At 44.2% G+C, this 21,681-nt stretch overlaps 1 protein-coding gene across 2 annotated transcripts in view; it reads right to left on the bottom strand.

Annotated features, from left to right (window-relative positions):
• Positions 1-1,765: 1,765 nt before the first annotated feature.
• Positions 1,766-21,681, bottom strand: part of Rnf182 (ring finger protein 182) — a 55,214-nt gene continuing 35,298 nt past the window's right edge. Inside the window, exons 2-3 of one of the 2 annotated variants that reach the window (XM_006516933.4) lie at positions 6,890-6,954; positions 1,766-4,952 (exon numbers count right to left, since the gene is read on the bottom strand). In XM_006516933.4, the coding sequence (XP_006516996.1) occupies positions 3,994-4,737 (744 nt within the window). In that variant the 5' untranslated portion in view covers positions 4,738-4,952; positions 6,890-6,954 and the 3' untranslated portion in view covers positions 1,766-3,993. The remainder of the gene's footprint in view (positions 4,953-6,889; positions 6,955-21,681) is intronic. The other variant, NM_183204.4, reaches the window with a different exon arrangement.

Genomic DNA, 21,681 nt, shown 5'->3' with positions numbered 1-21,681 from the left:
TCCAGCCTTGGGGCACTGGGGTTTAGTGCATTTCTTGCTCTGTCTCAGCATCTCACCACTTCCACAACCTTAGTTGCTTTGCAAAGTCAGGACTCCAGGCCAGGGATCTTCCCTTAGGGACATAGACACAAACATACAAAACAACTTTTTTTACACTTCGTGGAGACAACGAGGTCACAGGCAACCTGCTCATCCAGGACACATTCCCCTGAAACTCCTAATATAACCAGTACAGTCAATGAACATCTGACTAAATAACATGCTGGCTAGGTAATTGTCTTGTATAATTAAATATTTGAATTAAATTAAGGCCCAACCACTTTGAAAAGTAAGTTATCACATACCCCAACTTAATAGTACAGTACTGAGGCTATAGTTTAATTTATGACCATATATAGTGATTACACTTAGGTGTGGATTATTCCATGGGTTTAAGTCATATAAGAAACTGGGGTCATTCATTAATGTGTCTGAGACTCATTTAGAATTTATTCACATTTCAACCTTCATCCTCCACCTTTGAAATCAGCATCTTTTAAGTGCTGCAGAAATGATTCAGTAGTTAAAAATACTTGTTGATCTTGCAACAGCCATCTGTAACTCCAGTCCCAGGCGATGCAACACCTTCTTCTGATCTCAGGCACCAGGCATACACAGGGTTCCCAGACATATGTGCAGGTAAAACATCCAGACACAGAAAATCATAAATCATTTTTTTTTCTAAAAGGAAACATGTTTTAGACAAAAGTAAACATACAAGGAAAGACCCCAGTACTAAGCCTATGGGAGTTAAATATCATAATGGGTATTGAAATAAAGAAAGATGACTTATAAGAAGACGGCAGAGATGTGAAAAACATATAAAATGCACACTGCAAGAACAAATTGTTAGACTCGGGGATTTTACCTGAATCCAAGGCTGCCACTATTGGTTTTGAGGAAAGTTCTAGAATAATATGTAGTCTGACGGAAGTATTCCAACAAGTCGAGGCAACCTTTGAGACTGTGTCAGCAAGCAAAGAATAAAGAACACGCCTGCCTCCGTGGTCCATTCCCAGGCTCCCTCGAGGCCCCTTCCTCTCAGGTCCCTTCTTGGCTCCATCCGCTTGTCTAGCAACGTCGGGATTCTCTGCCCTTGAATCTATCAAGTTAATACACTGAAAAGTTTCCATAATCATGGTGTCTACAATGCTCAAACCCTGCAAATGAGCATTGCTCCCTGGTCCCTCAGCAGCAAAGTCAAAGTTCACAGTATAATCACATGGGACCAGGGAGCCGTCTTACTCAACCTGCCTCTTGGCTCAACTGTATGAAGATTTCGGAAGCACCTTAGACGGCTGTTCTCGATGGATGTGTGATGCTCTTTTGCTAAAATGAACACAAAATTGCTGCGTGCTCTCAAGTTACTCAACAGTGATCATAACTAGTAGATTTAGTTTGGGTTTTTTTTTTCTAGTTTGTCTGGACTATTCAAGTAAGGGTTTCTTTACCTCACTGCATTCTATTTTGTTATTCTATTTTGGAAGTTAATCAAATCAAAGCAAATAAAACATTTCATTTATAAAGATAACACTCTTATTTCATCATCTGCTCAACTTGGAAAAAAACGAGAGCCTTTGTAGACATGAGATAGATGAGGTTAGCTTTGTAGGCGCTTCTAAAATCTCCACGTGGATGATAAAAAGCATTGGCTTGATGAAAGTGCACATTTGTGACTATCTAAAGTGATGACGGCATCTCAACCATAAATCAGGGGAACCATGCATCTCATTTAGAAATAATAAAATTTAATAGACAAGAAAACATTAGCATAGAGATTACATTAAAGGATTACACTTTCCATTCAACAGCATGGAGAGTTGTGTTGTTTTGTGTTGTTGTCATACATTTAAAACTTTCAAAACCAAATCAACACACTGGCATTAAGAAGAATATTACACATACAGAAACAACTTCAGCACTGCAGACATCACACAAACTAGCAAAACACAGAGCTGCTCCGGAGCCTTCTGGAAATCTCTTCCTGCGGTCGCTCGCCAGCTCACTCAGTGTGTCACAGTTCAGACAAAATGAGCATCTTTAAAAATGAAACCTTATAAATATATAAATCCAAACCACAAAACCTCTTAAATATTGTATTTACTCAAAGAACAAATGGAATTCTGGAAACCGCATCCATGACGCTGCCTAAAACTAGGGCTTCTGGAATCGTAAATGTATTTAGCTCTAAGTTGGGGTTGAAATCTCACTGGACCACATCCCACATATACCTTCTTCTTACGTGTACCTCAGACATACACGTTCTCAAAGTCAGTAGTTAGAGAACTAGAACAAAACGCCTATTCTAGATAAGTATCCATTTTCCCTCAGTGGGGAGGTTAGAACTGGCCCCCTGCAACTGGGTCACACAACAAATATTTCACCACAAACGAGTTAGCAAAATCTTGGTAAAACTGTCTGCTAAGCACTATGGGTATCGTATTGTTAAGTCATCAGTCATAAGTCTCAGAGACTAAAAAAAAGACAGCACTCTTTCCTCTTTTTGCCAAGCGAACATTCTGTGAACATTCTATTCCCCCACCTAAAACCTGCTAGGCAACTTATCCCCATAAATATATACATTCAACATCACCCCAGCCCCACCCCCACCTCATGAAAAGAAGTCCATCCCGAAGCCACGAAGCTTATACCTTTACAGAAAATAAAGACTCAAGTCTATCCCCAGACTGACTGAACAGCATCAGCCGTGAGTGAGCTACACTTAACCACCTCCACTCCACCTCAAGCAGGGTGTCCGCTTGGCGTGGCTTCACTGTGCCTTCGCGTGGACTTTCATAGGACATAAGCTTGAACCCCGGTACCGCTCAGCAGAACAGTTGGGTTCTCAGTGCCTGGCACCAGGGTAGCTGGTGGCCTGTTGCTGGGGTCTTCCTATTACAGGTTCCCCACAGCAGTGCAGGACTCAGCAAAGTCAGCCCTGCCCAAACTTCTAAGACAAGGGTGAGAAGAAACCTTCATACGCTGATAGCAACACATTTAAATGGAACTTTGTTCAGGATAAGGGGTTAGAAATCAAACAAAACATTTTAACCAAATGAAGCATTTTCACACTTTAAGGAATTATTCCAGTGAATATGCCCACATGCAAAAATGGCTCAGATCTTTCCAGAGAAGCCTGGGAGAAAAACACATGTGGGGGGAAAAGGCCTGGGTGGAAGATAAATAGCCATGTCCTGGCATGAAGTCTAACTCTGTGCAAACTTCTCAGCTATGTCTGTCTTCTGCGGCCACCCTGCTAAAACAGGAAGCCTGAAGGAACAACTCAGGAAGATGAGATTGGGGGACCCTGGGGTCGGGGGGGGGGGGTGGAGGGTGTCGGGGACTGCACAGAAGCAAAAGGAATCTGAGAAGAGGCAGCGGACTTCAGAGAAGCGTTACCTCACGAGAGAAAGCACCTGAAGATGATGAGGGGCTACAGCGCCAGGAAAATGAGGGACGCTCCCACATGTTTTAGAGTAGCTTGCCTCTGACATCTATCCACCATCATGGGATACACCTAACTTCAAAAAGGACTCCATGCATCCCCACCTAGGCATGAAGAACCTGCCACAGCTTAACACACCTTATCTGGTACCTGTCTGAAAGCACTCCCTGGGCCTATCTATGCCTTTGTTCTGGGCTATCTCACAGCTATCGGGGCTCCAGGAAAGCTATGCCTTTGCCTCTTGGCTATAGCTTTGCCTCTTGGCTAGCCCCTAGATAGAAGTAAACTTTTCTCTTTTTTTATTTTTATTTTTTTCTATTTTTAATTTTCAGAATCCAGGAAAACCCATCAAGCCAAAAATCTGGATAGGAAAACGGACCACAGACGTATGGCCAAGGGCTTTGTTGAAGCTGTAGACACTAGTCGTAGGGAATACAAAAGAAAGCAGAATCATACATACATCATTTGAACGTAGCCATATGCGCTGAGTTTCCTATGTTGCATATTGATTAAGAAGGAAGTGCCATACAGTCTAGAAATTCATGACAAACGCATTGGCAAAAACCATACACCATCAGGATGACAAGGCTAGAGGGGACAAGGCTAACGAAGACCACCCCCAGGGTGACTTTCTTAGACACCAGTAAGTAGATCCCTAAGGGCAAGGAGCTGAAGTACAGCAAACCTAGCAGCCACACTAACACCCGGATGGACGTCTGAAAGAGCAAGGAGGTGCAGTTCCACACCGTCCAGTTATGGGACACGGTGGTGACAGAGTCGAAACTGGCTGGCCTGTAGAATTCTACCACGGGGGTGGAGCTGAGTGATGGAGAGCTCTCTCTCTGCACCTCCATGATGGTGATAACCAAGCAATTAGAGGACGTGTGGGAAGGGCTGACAAGGGAAGCCAGCCTCTTGGGAGTGAGCAACAGCTCAGTGGGGTTCTCAGGCAGGCATTTCTTCCCTTTGCCCCCACAGGTCAAGTTTACAAGGATGTTGTTGTCATCGGGCAGGCTGCTGACTTCGTCATCCGGCAGACAGGTCTCAAACCTGCAGAAGGGACAGACGATGACCCCCTGGGGAGAGTCCCCAAAGTCTATGATCTTGTAGAGGCATTTGGCGCAGACCCTGTGACAACACTCCAGAACCTTGGGCTTCCTCTGCTTCAGGTTGTACCGATTGTAACAGATCTTACACTCGAGCTCATCCGAGGCCTGAGACTCCGCAGGCTCTTCCAGCGGCTGGCTGGCCATCTTGAGTTAGAGATGCAATCCTTTGTAGGTGCGCCTGGCTAAGCAGTGACTTGGATTAAAGGATCCCTCTGAACATCACATCATCTGAGTCAGGCAAGGAGACTGGGAGGGCTGGAAAAGACGGGAAAGAATCCAGAAGTCTTTTGAACATTTTCAGCTCCTGCTTGGTGCCGTCTCTGACAGGTTTGTTTTTTTTAAAAGGGCAGCTGAAGGATCTGCAAAGAAAAAAAAAAAAACAAAACAAAAAACAAACGAAACAGTGATTGGAATAGAGCAAACAGATCACCGAAAAGGTGTTTCTGAGAACTGCTCCATGACGTTTTCTGAGCTCCAAGGGTCAGGAGCAATAGACCTAACAGATTAAATCCCTTCCTCTTTCACCACTCTGGCCCTGGGGCAGAAAGCTGTCAATGCTTCAATCTACAAACATCAAAAGACGGAACTTAGTCCTAATATGTGTGAAGTGCACTGAGGTACACCTCAGTACCATGCACTCTACAGCTGTGTCTACTGTAGCTAGGACAGATTTATCTCTTTGAAATTTGTACCAAAGGTTGATCTCTTTGAAACATGGGACTCAGTCACAGGACCATTATAAAAAAAAAAAAAAAAAAAAAAAAAAAAACAACTAAGTACCTTCCGAGGTGCACACCTAAAAATCTTCCTACTATTGCTTACTTGTCTGTCTGTCTGTCTAACTGTTTGTGACAGTCTTACTATACAGCCCAGGCTGGGCCCAAGCTCACTACATGGCCCAAGCTGACATTGAATTCAGCAAGGCCATGACTCAGGCTCAACAGTGCTGAGATTGGGGGCCAAGCCCCACAAGCCTCACCACGCCCAGCTTCCCAAGGAAAGTTGTAAGGATGAGCATTAAGGACATGTTCTCAGGAAGCGTTTTGCTAGAGATAAGAGTGTTGGTAAGCGAAACAGATGGTTTCCGTTTCTCTGTTTTGCAAATGCCCTTCCTGTTTGACTAGATTTTCGTTTCAATGACAGTCTTGTGCATACACGTCTATACAAAGTAGGATAAAAATGCAAACTTTTAATATAGGCACTCTAAACACATCCAAATCCTAAGAGAGAGAAGTGAGCATGGAAAATGCATACTATCTCTCTCTCTCTCCCTCTCTCTCTCTCTCTCTCTCTCTCTCTCTCTCTCTCTCTCTCTCTCTCTCTCTCTCACACACTCATACACACTCACACACATGCACCAGAAACACAGAAAGTCATTCATAGGTGGATATCAGGAAATACTCACTATTCACCATCACACCTACTGTGTGTCATGGAAATCCTCCATATAGTCTCACTATTCACCATTGCACCTACTGTGTGTCATGTAAATTCTCAGGGTCTAGGGTAAGCAGAAGGCACAGTGCAATCTGCAGGCCTGATGTTAGCAACAGTGACATTACTGACCTATGGACAAAGGGCAGAAGGCTTATTCACACGCACAGTGGGTCACCTATAGTGAGCATCCGTGAAAGAGAACAGCGGTGTGGAAAATCACCAAACCGGTCTCCTTAGCTTTAATATGTGGTATTTGGGGAGTAGATCTGCCTTGAGTTACACTGCGCTTGGAAAGTCTGGAAATGAATTTGAATTTCTGAGCACACCGCTCGGAGCAACATAGCAGAAGGCTGTCACACCATTTCTGGGGCGAGACAGCAACTGTCTGCAATTCAAAACATGCTATGGATCGCACCGCCCTTACGGGAAGGGGCAACAGAGAACTAATTAAACTCTCGCAGTTTTCAAAATCAAGAGCACATACTGCCATTTTTTCTTAGTTATGAATTTTCCTAATTCTCAAGTGACTTCCTATTCTACAGGACTGTACAGTGGGCGTCAGCGGCAAGCAGTGTGCTTGGGGCAGGGCCAATCAATGGGCTCTGGTGACGAGCCAAAAATTACAGATAGCCTTTTTTCATCTCTGTTCAAAATTGGCCTCTAGGATTTTTTTTCTGTCAAGCATGGGGTTTGGGGATCAAATGTGTGTTTATCATTTAAACGAACCAGGAGCTTTGAGGCTTCTGAACTGGTGTGAGCAATAGTAAACTGTGCTCTTGAAAAGTTACATGGAGCTTGGCTGCCATCCCATAGCCTGACTTTGCCATCTTCAGAGTTGGCTCTCTAATCACTTTCCCACCTGTAATATGGCGACGATCCAATTCAAATTTTTGGTTTCTTCTTGGGTCAAATTTGGACACATATCTGATTTAAAAAAAAAGAAAAGAAAAAGGCTTGTTCGTCTGGGTTTGCAAAGTCTTTGTCCAGTAGTTGACCAGGTTGTCTTCACTGTCTTCCTGTTGACCCCTGAACCTTCAAACAGGTCCCTTCCTCATTCACACTTGCTTACTTTGTCCCTTTTCTTATTGAGCACACAGACTTACACTGGCTGCATCTTGCCGATCTGAGAGCTAGCTACATAGGGTCCCTGTCTTGTTGGGTTTGTTTCCCTCACTTCAGCTTTTTGCTGCACTGTCTCCTCTAATTTACCTTAGTGTGGGTTGCCATTTCTTTTTCTCATTTCATGCTAAAAATACTCCGTGGTCATTTAAAGGTGTGCCGAGGTGGCGACTTCCCACTGTCTACAGCTTTCACTTTCTAGAGCCTGTTGTGGGCATTTAGACAGCCTGACATTTGATCTTCTTACTGCTGGTGCTCTGTGTGGTCAGGGTTCCACTATGTAGCCCTTGCTGCCCTGGAACTCACTATGTAGACCAGGCTAGCGTCCAACTCACCAAGATCCACCCATCACTGTCTCCCCAGTGCTGGAATTAAAGGTGTGCCCCACCATGCCTGGCTCATTTGACTTTTGATTTATCCTTTGATATTATTTCAGTTATCTCATTTATAAGTAGTAAAAAGCTTTCATCACCTTCTTTTATTTATTTCTATTAATGGATTATGATCAGAGAAGAGAACTCCAAAGACCTCTTCCCCTTTGAATTTGCTGTTCTGTGTAGCCAAGTGTGTGCTTAAATTTTCTAAGACTTCCAGAAACAAATGTTCTATATTCAAGAGACATCAGGCTTGGCATAGGTATTAAACATAACTTTGTACCTATTGCTTATCATCTTCACAGTGGATAGGAGATTTTAGAGGTAAGTAGACAGGGTATATTAAAGTGTCTGGCAGGATCATATTTTGTATCTCTAACAGCTTTGCTTTACAGATTCCATGGGATATTTCTTTATGTAAAAGTTCCACTTGCCTTCTTCCTCTACTCTTCCTCTTTACCCTTGAGAATATCATTCTTTAACCCATTGACTACTTTATCTCAAGCACTGCCTCATCTACCCTGCATTGCTCATTCCACTGGCTCCATTTATCTGGGATCACTGTCTAGCCTACTGTATTCAACTTTGATCATTTTATTTCAAGTGTGTGTGTGTGTGTGAGAGAGAGAGAGAGACAGACAGACAGACAGACAGACAAACAGAGACACACACACACAGAGATACAGAGAGAGACAGAGAGAGTATGTGTGTACATTTGTGAGAACATGTGAGATAGTATGTGTGTGTTTGTGAATGTGTACCTATGTGAATGTGTGTGTGCCTGTGTGTGTGTTGTATGTACGTGAGAGAGTATGAGAGAGTATTGTGAGTGTGTGTACATGAGTGTGTGTGTGTGTGTGTGTGTGTGTGTGTGTGTGTGTGTTTGACCTAAGGCCTTCACATGCTGGACAAATGCTCTATACTGAGCCACTGCCCTGGCCCCACTTTTTTTTTTTTTTTTTTTTTTAAAGATTTATTTATTTATTATTATATGTAAGTACACTGTAGCTGTCTTCAGACACACCAGAAGAGGGAGTCAGATCTTGTTACGGATGGTTGTGAGCCACCATGTGGTTGCTGGGATTTGAACTCTGGACCTTCGGAAGAGCAGTCGGGTGCTCTTACCCACTGAGCCATCTCACCAGCCCCCTGGCCCCACTTTTTAAAACACTCTATTTTGACCCAGGATTCCACGAGGTTATTCAAACTTCCCTTTAACTCGCTCCTTAGCCAGACCAGTCTTACACTCATAATTCTGCCCAAGCTGCTGTAGTCACATGCTGGCACTGCCAAGACCACTTTGGGATGTGCTTTTTAACTCAGTCAAACTGTCTCAAAATAAAAATAAATAAATAAAACGTATTACTTTTCTTCATTTACTTGTGTACACACACACACACAAATGTATACATGTAACACTACTTTTTAAAAGACAAGATCATAAGTTTGGGAGGTAGGAGGACATGAAAGAAGTTGAAAGGAAAGGGAGAGATGAGAGGGACATAGATGCAGTGTTCATATATAAAGTTTCAAAAAAATAAATTACCAAAATAAGAACCTAGATATGACCCTGCAGTGTAATGGTTAGCACTCTGGACTTTGGATTCAGTGGTCTGAGTTCAAACCTCAGTGGATCCTGTAATTTCCTTGCTGATATCTTCCCTTGCTGTGAGGGCTATGTTCTGGGGAACAAGCCATTCCTTAGTATTCTGTTCTTGGATATTTTTGTCATAAAGTGAGTAACAAGATGCCTACATTCTTACGCAACAACTGGTAATCCCAGGAGGGGAACAGCCGGCTGTGTGCAGCATTGCATGCAGCATGTACAGTGTGTACAGCGTGTGCAGCATGTAGTGTGCAGCATGTGCAACATATGCAGTGGTGTACAGCATGTACGGCATGTGCAGTGTGTAGCATGTACAGTATACAGCATGTATGTGTAACATGTACAATGTGCAGCATGTGCAGTGTATGCCACATGTGTGGTTGTTTGCAGCATGTGCAGTGTGTGCAGCATGTGCAGCATATGCAGTGTGTAGCATGTACAGTGTTTGCAGCTCGTGGAGTTTGCAGTGTGTAGCATGTGCAGTATTTGCAGCATGTGCAGTGTACAGTGTGTATAGTATGTACAGAGTATACAGCATGTGTAACATGTGCAATGTGCAGCATGTACAGTGTGTGCCACATGTAGTGTCCAGCATGTGCAGCATATGCTGCATGTGTGGTGTTTTCAGCATACGCAGTGTGTACAGTGTGTGTAACATGTGCAGTGTGCAATATGTGCAATGTGTGCTCCATGCAGTGTCCAGCACGTGCAGTGTCCAGCATGTGCAGTGTGCATCATATGCAGCATGTACAGTGTACAGTGTGTACAGTATGTACAGTGTATACAGCGTGTGTAACATGTGCAATGTGCAGCATGTGCAGTGTGTGCCACATGTAGTGTCCAGCATGTGCAGTATTTGCAGCATGTGCAGTGTGTGCAGTGTGTATAGAGTGTACAGCGTGTGTAACATGTGCAGTGTGCAGTATGTGCAGTGTGTGCTCCATGCAGTGTCCAGCACGTGCAGTATCCAGCACGTGCAGTATCCAGCACGTGCAGTGTCCAGCATGTGCAGTGTGCATCATATGCAGCATGTGCAGTGTACAGTATGTACAGAGTATACAGCGTGTGTAACATGTGCAATGTGCAGCATGTGCAGTGTGTGCCACAGGTAGTGTCCAGCATGTGCAGTATTTGCAGCATGTGCAGCATGCGCAGTGTGTACAGAATGTACAGCGTGTGTAACATGTGCAGTGTGCAGTATGTGCAGTGTGTGCTCCATGCAGTGTCCAGCACATGCAGTGTCCAGCACGTGCAGTGTGCATCATATGCAGCATGTGCAGCTGCTGCTTCTCTCCTCTGTCTACCACTACCCCTCCATCACTCGTCCAGCTCCAGTCTCCAATGCCGTGGGGAAGACACCTGCTGCTAGCCAACACTTCTTCACAGAAGGTCACTTGCTCTGGCTGGAAGCAGCTTAGATTCTGCTCTTTTGGCATTCGAGAGCTCCAAAACAGACATAGGTGCCTCGAGTGACCTCTGAGAATGTGTTTCTTGTACTTGTCTGATCACTTCCTGCGGCTCTCCAGTTACACACGTGTTCTAGTTCCTAGTTGAACATTTCCTCAGGAACCCCCCCCCCTTCCCTTTATATGTTGGTTCTGTGTTTCAGATCACGTCACTTGAACAACTAGACTATCAATTCTCTCGGGAACAATCACCATGTTCTGCCACTCAGTGACCAGATTGCCTGATGGGCAAGTCACACAGCTCTCCACCTGGATGTCTTTCTGGGCTGCTTTTAAATCTCCTATGTGCTCACTATTCTTGCCTGTCAGCAGCTGCCACTCTGTGCTGTGAAGCATGACTCTAGCCGTTCTTGTAGACTGCCTCTCCTTTGGCTGCAGTAGCATCACGCTCATTCTTACATGACTGGGGTCCTGATGTGACTCCTGTAGGACCCATGTGCCTGCAGTACTGTGAGTAATCAAAACTGGGATCCGCCCCTGGGGACCATGGGGATATTGGTACAGCCATGAGGTACAGCCAAGGAACAGGAGAGAGCCTTCCTTCTCTGAAGTGGAAAATTGTGGTTTCTTTGGAAAGTCAGTTGTGGTGTCGTATGGTGTTTTGCTGGGGCAGACACATGAAGGAATGTTTTCCTGAAGTGAACACAGGTGGAAGGATGTTTTGCTAAAGCAAACATGTAAAAACATACATGATGTTAGGAAGAACCCAATGAAGAGTGGACAACCCTGGATGGTATGGGTGCGCCTTGCATTCCTTAATGATCACCGTTTGTTATGACTTCACAGAAAGAAATGCTCTAAAAACCTCTGGCTGTGTTCTGGCAGCTTCTTGCCACTTCCATGGACTCAGGCAGATTGGCAGAGTGGTGTCAGCTGATGAAGACGCACATGGAGTTTTGCTAAGACAGACTCACTCCGTGTCTTGCTGAGGCAAGGCCCAAGTGATGACACATGATATTTGGAGGGAGTATAAATAGGACTCAACAGGTAGTGACAGGGCCTCGCATAGCAAGCTTTGCAACCCTTCGTTGGTCTCACGTTTTTTGTCTTCATTGATCTTCACTTCATTAAGAGAGGCACAGCAGAGAGCTTCTCCTGGCATTCCTGTTGGTCCTGGTTGTTCCTGCTGACTCATGATGATTCAGCAGAGGCCTGGCTGTTTCTTCTGGATCATGCCATCACTGCTGATTTGTGTTCGATATCCTGCCACTACTGAACTGGACTGCTGGTATATATCCTGACAAGGCAGATTGGATTTCCTCCAAAGAACAATTTCTAAACAGGTCCACTTCCCCCATATCCTAATAACCTTTCTTTTCCACTACTTCTGGTGTAGGTGGTAGGCTAGAGGAAAGGTTAAAACATGTATGAACTGTATTAAAAGTGGGGTTAGAAAAATCAAAGCCTACACTTCTCCAAAGCCTGGGAGACAGGAAGAATGCAGCTCAGATGTGTGTGACACCTTTTGCAGAGTGAATACAAAGAGAGAGACAGACAAGACAGACAGACAGACACACAGAGAAAAAGACACAGACACAGAGAAAAAGACACAGACAAAAAGAGACAGAAAGAGAAGGAGGAAGAGGAGGGAGTAGAGGAAGGAAAGAGGAGGAAGAGGAGGAGGAGAATTTTCAATTCAGCCTTCCATCCCCCAGGGCCATATTCCTGTTCCCCTATGGAACGTTAGGCTCCATCTTTAGTGCCAGCCCGGCCCAGAAGAAAAGCCATCTCTGTGCTAACTCTTTACCTTCAGCTCTCACACAGCTTACGGCTGCCCCTGAATTTACGGCTGCCCCTGAATTTACGGCTGCCCCTGAATTTACGGCTGCCCCTGAATTTACGGCTGCCCCTGAATTTACAGTTGCCCCTGAATTTAGAGCTCTAACTCCACGACAGGCTTGGGTGAGGAGAGGCAGACATGGGCGAGGGCAGGATGGCAAGGTGCTTCAGCTGCTGGCTCCCAGATCCCTCGCCAACTATAATTCCTGCAACAAGTATTGATTCATATGGTAAACTGTGATAAAAACTGAATTTGTAGACAACATTGATTCATTTATTTTTATTTTATGTGCATTGGTTTTTTTTTTTTTTTTTTTTTTTTTTTTTGGTTTTTCGAGACAGGGTTTCTCTGTATAGCCCTGGCTGTCCTGGAATTCACTTTGTAGACCAGGCTGGCCTCGAACTCAGAGATCCAGAGATCCACCTGCCTCTGCCTCCCGAGTGCTGGGATTAAAGGCGTGTGCCACCACGCCCGGCTTGCATTGGTGTTTTGTGTGCATATATATCTGTGTGAAGGTGTTGGAACTCCTGAAGTTAAGAGTTAAAGACAGTGGTGAGCTGCCATGTGGGTGCTGGGAATAGAACCTGGGTCCTACAGAAGAGCAGCCAGTGCTCTTAACCTCTAAACCATCCCTCCAGCCCTGTGGCATCTTTCTTAAATAATATTCTTTTCAAGTTTTACACTGCAATTCAAATAGTTATATTACTATCTGGCAGCTAGATTAAAACATAGTTAGGTACAAATTCTGCATGTTTTTCCTTTTTAAAAAAAATGTATATAGTTTTTAGAATTTGGACTGTTTGCAGGGCTGGGAGACAGCATGTAAGCATGAAGGCTGAGGACAGGTCCGCTGCACCTGACCTCGTAAAAGCCGAATTCAGCAGCTGTGCCTGTAATCTCTCAGCCCTCGAGGTGATGGAATCCCTGGGCCTTTCAAGCAAGTTCATCCAAGCTGAACTGGTGAACACCAGGTACATGTTCAATGAGACCCTGTCGCAAACAGCAGAATAGAAGCCTAGAATGTCCTCTGGTTTCTACATGCCCCCCCCCCACACACATATGTGCACACACCCACATGCACACGCGTACATGCACACACACATGTACACACATATGCACACACACAACATGCACACATACCCACATGCACACACACACACATGCACACACACAACACACACACACACACACACACACGAATCTTTCCTATTTGGAGCTTCTTTCCTAGATTTCCATTATGTAACTCTTCTATGCCAAAGTCTAAAGGACTCCATAGTAGATAAATCACTTTGCCTAATTGTATTTACCCCAACCCTTATCCTGAAAATTCTTCACAGCAATTCTCCACAATGTTGACAAACACTCTCTACAATATAGTTTTCTTTGACGTCACCATCAGGTGGAGGAACCTGTTTTCTCGTCTTTTAATCAACAGGCACGGGGGGGGGGTTATCTTAGGGTTTTATTGCTGTGAACAGACACCATGACCAATGAACTTTTATAAAGGCATACATTTAATTAGGGCTGGGTGACAGTTTCAGAGGTTTAGTCCATTATCATCATGGTGGGAACCATGGCAGCATGCAGGCAAATATGGTGCTGGAGGAGCCAAGAGTTCTACATCTTGATCCAAAGGAAGCCAAGAGGAGACTGGATTCCATGCTGGTAGAATGGAGCTTAAACCTATATTTGACCTCAAATCCCAGTTTCGTGCTTTCTCCAACAAGGCCGTACCACCTCCAACAAGGCCACACCTCTAGTGGTAAGCATTGAAATCCATGACTCTATGGGAGTTAAACCTCATTCAAACCACCACAGGCTTCCTTCTGACCAACAACATGAAAGCAAAGCAGGCCTTCGGGAGTTCAGAAGCCTGACCGTGAGGTGCCCCGCACTTGTGCTCTCATCTTTTACAGCCTTGAGGACACCATGGAAGAAGCCCAGGTCAGATTCCTGAAGATCAGAAGCAACAGAAGCCCAAACAAAATCCAGCAGCAACACCAAGAGAACAAGGCCACCATAGACCACCCAGCACTGCTTTAACTCCTGGGCCGACCACCTCAGTTAAATGAGTGGCCCTGAGACAGATGTGCTTAAACACCCCCGCTGCTGCAACATGCTAACTCAAGAATGAAGGATGACAGTCCGGTTGCTCTTAGCCATTCTGCTTTCAAAGATGTGTGTTTTATGACAACAGATAGCCACAGTATGTTAACCCATTTCCAAACTAACCCAAAGTCAGTTTCTGTCCAACCAAGGTAACTTTCCCTTCACTTAGCAATGGGTAACATTCCTGCCTGCAAGCTTTGAAGTTCCCTGAGTTGCAGCTATTGTGATTCTTATGTTAGAAATGATAGGTCAAAATATGGCCTCTGGCCTCTATGTATTCTTCTGGACATAGCCTTTACTATTCTTATTATAACAATGTCCATTAATTAAGAGAATCTCTTGAGAGAACTCAGATATTTTAGAGACATCGATTGAGCTCCACAATATTCCAGGACATGTGGAATTCCCACGGTTCTGCTCTGAAGGTTAAGACTCCTCCCGAGATGACAGAAGTCCGGATACAAGAGAGCACTTGTAAGACAGAGATAAAGGTGGTCATACTGCTTACTATTCCAGGGCTCTGTTCTGTGTTTTGTGTTATTCCAAGTGAACTAACTGATAGGTAGTGGGGTGTATTCTGTTTCTTCAGACTATCTCAGGGACAGGTTTCATGTAGTCCGAGTCATGCTCACAAAGGCCGTCAACTGTTAGAACTTGGCATTAGTGGGATAGGTTACCATTTTCCCTGTATGGAACCACAACTACTAAGTGTCACCTTCATTTCCTGGATACTCCTCCCATCCCAGCGAATAAATATAATCAGCACTGCCGGGAGATGATGGGATGATATGTCTCACATGGATGCAAGTGTCGTGGTCATTATCTGTGGCTACTGCTACTGGTGATGGTGCCAAAGGCTTGCTCCTCTTCATGATGGTGACAGTGCCAAAAGTGTCCTTCTCTCCATGGTGGCAACAGTGCTGAAGACTTGTTCCTCTCCAGTTTCTTTTGTACCAAATGGAGCATCACTCACTCTTCAAACGTCTTCCTTTCCGGACCATCAGCTTTCATGACATCCTAACTTCTTTGACTAATAACTATCCCTCTGCACATAGCATGGCAGAGTGTTGGTCTTTAATCTAAGCTATTAATAAATCACACAGAGGTGACTTTTCCTTGATGCCATCTTTTCCCTTCATAAAATCCTATGCTCTTAATCTTATTGTTTATGGCATTCAAGTTTCAAATTAAGCTCAAGCCACAGATTTGTGACCTACGCCCCAAGAAAGTGTATGCAGTCAGATACAGACTTCTGGTCGGGGCTTGAAAGAGTCACCTGACTGGGACTTCCCAGTGGCTGCTCATTAGCCTCTGATGTCAGTTCTAATGATCCGAGTTCTCCCTCAAGGACCATGGGTAGCCTCTAACTCTGGACAAGTGACCCAGCTCAGAGTTAAGATGCCTGCTAAGCGTTTCCACTTCACAAACAATCCTTCCTCAACAGCAACAGGATCCAACTTGGAAAATCCTGAAAGAGTAGACTCAACAGATGCTAAGCACTCACTCCTGAAGGATCAACAGCTGCTGCCCCTAAAAGTACTTAATCTGCAACACCAGAACACCCCGATGGTTGCCTAGCAACATATGGAGAGTTTCAGAAAGCCTCCCTCAAAGATTAAAACTTTAACTTCAACATTCACCCAAGATCAAGCCAATTTAATATAATGGAGAGACATCATCTATTCATCGGGAAGGGCCAAGTAATTGAAAATTCCATGCTGCTGGGTTTGAGAAATCCCGCAAGGCAAGCTGGCTAGCAAGTCAAATCAGCTCCCTGTGGGTTCAAGTTAGAGACCCAATCTTAATATATGGAGGAGAGAAAGATCAAAGAAGACAGCCAGTGTCAACCCTTGATGTAAGCACACACACACACACACACACACACAGAGAGAGAGAGAGAGAGAGAGAGAGAGAGAGAGAGAAGAGAGAGAGGAAAACACATATATACTATAAATATGCATTTGCATGCAAAAATAACTATACAAAAATACTATGAATTTAGAATATATACAGTGATTTTTTTTAAGCACATCATTACTGTAAATGATGGTAGAAAGAATATGCACTGAACTCAGTATTAGAAGGGCTGTGGGCTTTCTTTCTATGAACAGAAGAGCCTACTTTCAGGTAAAGCAACACCTACCATTCCGCAGTACTGTTCCACTAGCTGATGAATGGAGATACAATAGTGGTTTGGAGGAGAATGACCTCCATAGGCTCATAGGTTTGAGTGTGTGGTTCCCAGTTGGTGGAACTGTTCAGGAAGGATTAGGAGGTGTGGTCTTATTGGAGAAGGTGTGTAACTGAGAGAACAAAGCCCACACCATTTCCGGTTAGCGTTCTCTCTCTCTCTCTCTCTCTCTCTCTCTCTCTCTCTCTCTCTCTCTCTCTCTCTCTTTCTCTCTCTGCCTCCAATCTTGGATAAGTCTTTTATCCCTCAGCTACTGCTCCAGCACCATTCCAGACTGCCTGCTGCCATGCCCTGCCATGATGACCACGGACTCTAATGCTCTGGAACTGTGAGCCCCTAAACTAAATGATTTCCTTTTCATAAGTTGCCTTGGTCAAGGTGTCTCATCACAGCAACAAAAATGTAACTAGGACAGAGGAAGATGTCACAATTCTTTTGCTTATAGCACCTATATCAGACACTAATGAATAATAAATAAGTCCTCTTAGGAGTTTGGCTTGCTTATTCAGTACTTTATTCTTTGTTTGAAATGGCAAACAAAATATAATTTAAGAAGGTTAGCCTGGGGCATAGCTCAAAGCACTTTCCTCATACGCAGGAGGCTCCTGGTTCAATCTCCCGTAACACACACACAAACAGGCAGGCATACACACACATACACACACACACACACACACACACATACACAGGTTAATAGGAACACAGATTGAAAGAAAATTACAATATTAAGTCAACTGATTCTTGTGTCATCATATATATATATATATATATATATATATATATATATATATTTATTATATGTAAGTACACTGTAGCTGTCTTCAGACACCCCAGAAGAGGAAGTCAGATCTCATTTTGGATGGTTGTGAGCCACCATGTGGTTGCTGGGATTTGAATTTTGGACCTTCGGAAGAGCAGTCGGGTGCTCTTACCCACTGAGCCATCTCACCAGCCCCCCCTTTTTTTTTCGAGACAGGGTTTCTCTGTGTAGCCCTAGCTGTCCTGGAACTCACTTTGCAGACCTCAAATTCAGAAATCCACCTGCCTCTGCCTCCCGAGCTGGGATTAAAGGCGTGCGCCACCATGCCAGGCCTCACTAATATATTTTTTATTAAGTCCTTCTTTTACTATTTCCCCTGGTCAAGATTTGAAAGCTTATTGAGAAAAGAGAAGAGAGGAGAAGAGAAGAGAAGAGAAGAGAAGAGAAGAGAAGAGAAGAGAAGAGAAGAGAAGAGAAGAGAAGAGAAGAGAAGAGAAGAGAAGAGAAGAGTAGCTGCTCTACTGTGATGCTGAGTGCCTCTCTGTAGGCTCACCTGCTAACCACTTGCTCTTTGAAGGAACCTTTAGGAGGAGGCACTGAGTGAGAGGCCCTTAGGCCCCCAGGGGTATGGCCCTCAGGAAGACTATAACCCTCATCTGGTCCTTTCTCTCTTTGCTTCCCAGCTTGTGAGCTAAGTGGGTCAACGCCAACAGGTTCCCATGGTAATGTTTGCCTCAACAAGGCCCAAATGCTAAGACCAGCAACCTGTGGCTAGAACCTTAAGCATTGTGAGCCAACCTGAGTCTCCTCTCCTTAGGCCAATGACCTGAGGAATTTTGTTACAGCAGTGGAAAGCTGGGGCATGGTGTGGGTTCTCTGCTGCACTTCTACAATTCAAACACAGAGGCGTTAGTTACTGTCACGCCTGCTCACTAAATGAAAGTAATGCACCACACAGATTAGCTCCTCCCACACGCCAGCGGAGCTGCCCTTCCTTTGGAAGACAGAGGTCACTGGGTTATCAGTCAAATGGAGCATACAACAAAACTCCTGAAGCTATGGCTAAAAACCGCAGATCGTCCCTTAAAGTGCTTTAGTGGGCACTGGAACAGCATCTCCAGCTGCTATAGACATTTTTCTGAAAGAGCAGTGTGGGTGGGGAATACTCACAGGGCCCCAACCCCTAGAAGGGCTTAGAGTTGACTAGTGGCCACTAAGAGAGGGAGAATCAGTCTCCTCCAAGGACAAGCCCCTGATAGCCTATCTAATCCCAAGTTGTCATACTCAGACATACACACACGCACACTCGAGAAACACTAAATGGAGTGAGCAGATTGTGTGTGTGTGTGTGTGTGTGTGTGTGTGTGTGTGTGTGTGTACAGGGGTATACATACACATGTTTAGCAATGATAATTAAAGAGGTCATGAAGTCTACAGGGAATGGAGGAACACAGGAGGAGATGGGGAGAGGAGAGTGTGAGGTGAGCATGATGTAAAGATAGAACTTCACAAACTGCCTTTCTCAGTTCCCATAGTTCTAGAGAACATTTCCTTTGTCTTCAGCACAAATAATGATGGGTCCACTGTCCCACTGAAATGGAACAGGTTTGTATTATTGAGTCCAACGATCCTCTGACTCAGCAGAATGTGACAATCTAATTAATGCACTGCTCCAATTAACACCGGGCAAACATATTCTGAGGAGGCAAAAAAAAAAAAAAAAAAAAACCCTTTCCTAATTCCTGCAGACCTAAGATGACGGGAAGAGAAGAAAATACACAGCATTAAGTTGTACAGAAGTCATTTGTCCCAAATTGCCTCTTCTCTGTTGGCCTTTTAGAGTCGATCCCGGTGACTGTGTCACTTTGCAAGAGAGCACACATAGCAGCAGTATTGATTAACACACATTCATTCAACTGTGAAGATGGGGACAAAGTAAACACTGTAATTTTTTTTTAATGGAACAAAAATGATACGGGTATTAAAAGAAGACTGGGAAAAAAAGATGTTATTGAGGTGAAGTCATTTTCCTGTGTGACTGACACAGTGGATGCTCTCTTCCCAAAAGACAAGCTCAGAAAAACACTTTTCTTCCATCGGCCCAGGAAATAGACAATGGTTTGAGCTAAGCTTTTAAGTTAACAGGAAAATTCTTACTATTTTTATAGCCAGGAGTAAATAGCCCCGCTGTTGTTATCCTCTGATAGCCAGGATTAGTCAGGAAATATATTCACTGAAACAAGTGAAATTTAGCATGCTCTATAGTGAGCTGAGGTGACTGAGCAATGGCTCCGCCTTAAAGCCTAGGCTCACAACCAACTGAGAGGCAGCAAGAGAGGTAGGAAGCGAGTGTGGAGAAATGCAACCACCAGTCACCAACTACAGGTACCTTCTGCAAACCATGCCCCTACCAGGTTTGCCACTGATCGTGAACATCCTAGAGTTAGATGGTCCAGTCAGTCATGGCAAGGCCTTTCATGCCATTAAGGAACACTACTTGCATGAGCTAGATGAGACTGCAGCCAGCCCAGCATGGCAGACTACTGTACAGTAAAATTTTATACATACTTTAAAATGATTAAGGCTTTAGTATAATTAATTTATAAACCAGTAGTGAGGTCATTTATTACCAAGTATGGTGTGCTGTTGCTGTTTATTAAAGTACTCATTCTGGTTTTGTTCATTTGTACTTTGAGACAGGGTCTAACCACATAGACCAGGCTAGCCCCAACTCCTGTATGTCACCACCCCAAATTTGGCAGCATAGTGAGCTTGCAGACACCAGCATCACCACAAACAGGAGTCATGCACTGTTAGGGCATCAGGATGCCTGGGATGTCACTAGGAAACAGGATTTCTCAGCTCCGTTAACATCTTATGGGACCACTAAGGTATATATGGTCACTATCTGATCAAGACATCCTTATCTGCTTTAGGGGGGAGGGGGTTCCACAGAGCAGTGTGGAAGTCAGAGGCAGCCTGCAGGAGTCACTTGTCTTATCTACCATGTGGGTTCCAGGATCAAACTCAGTTCTTCAGGATTGGCAGCAGACATCTTTACCAACGGAACGAAATCACTAGCAGCATGGAGGCCATTTTCCACGGTGTATAACTATAGACTAAGGAGAAAGATGGCCACCCATTATTAGGCTAAATTAGATACAGCACAGGGGACAGGTTTTTGTTTTTGTTTTTGTTTTTAATGGAAGAGAGGCATCTTTTTGGAGACCTTTAAACCCATATTTAAATTTCTGTTATGATCAACTAGCAACTGGGAGTCCATGAGCAACATGAATATCCTTAAGTAGATGCTTGAGACACGCTCTCTTCCCTTGGCTCTTATTTTCAGGTGTGTGATATCAAACCATACACATTTTGTATTTTGCAATAAACATAGAAGTGAGAACATCAGAGCTGGAATTCAAATGTCATCAACACTGGGGGAATAACAGAAATCAGGAATGAGAGACTCGAGGGAACCAGGGGAGTAAAAAGGAAGGGAGCTGAGCTGAGCTGAGCTGAGCTGAGCTGAGCTGTGCTGAGGATGCTGAGCTGGAAGCTGGCAGCATGAGTTTGGGAAAGAGAGAAGTAAAAGCAAGCTAGAGGGGAAAAGAAAGTCTTGTCTCAGTCCAAGGACAGACAGGGAAGCCAGAGGCATGAGAGCAGCTGGCAGTCACTGATCTCAGTGCTTAGAAGTCCAGAAAGACACAGACAGAGGAGAAGACAGTAGCTGAGAGCTTAGAGCTTTGGCCAGGGCAGAGAGAAAGTGGACCATGATAAATCTGACCAGACACAATAACCAAGGAGGGAAAGGAGGAGGGCAGAAGGAGAACAGCCTGTTGAGTTAAATGAACTATGGATGATAAATGAGAGAGAGCGTTCTCAGATGAGCAATCGCGTTAGATGTGGGCTCTTGGAAACAGCCATCTTTTCCACTTGGCACTAATGTAAAACCAGAGGTCATTAAGCCAAATGGCAGGTGGCAAAGCAACTGAACAACAGAGCATCGTGAAATTTTAAGTGTCAGTGTTGTGTAATAGTGACACGTATGTTAACAAGGTTTTAAAACTGGATAAAACTGAGAGATAAAAAATCAATTCCCTTCATTTAGAAAAACACATTTTTATTACCTAATGAAACTGAAACTGAAGCGTCATTGATTTTAGGGCCGCAGACTGGGATTGGTGATTTATTGTATAAAAACAGTACAACTGCAATCTGGAAATCACCTTGCCAGAGAGCACAC

The sequence above is a fragment of the Mus musculus genome, chromosome 13 (genome assembly GCF_000001635.26).
Source record: "Mus musculus strain C57BL/6J chromosome 13, GRCm38.p6 C57BL/6J".
Taxonomy (NCBI): domain Eukaryota; kingdom Metazoa; phylum Chordata; class Mammalia; order Rodentia; family Muridae; genus Mus; species Mus musculus.
The sequence above is the reverse complement of the archived record's forward strand: the minus strand, read 5'-3'. Positions and strand labels throughout refer to the sequence as shown.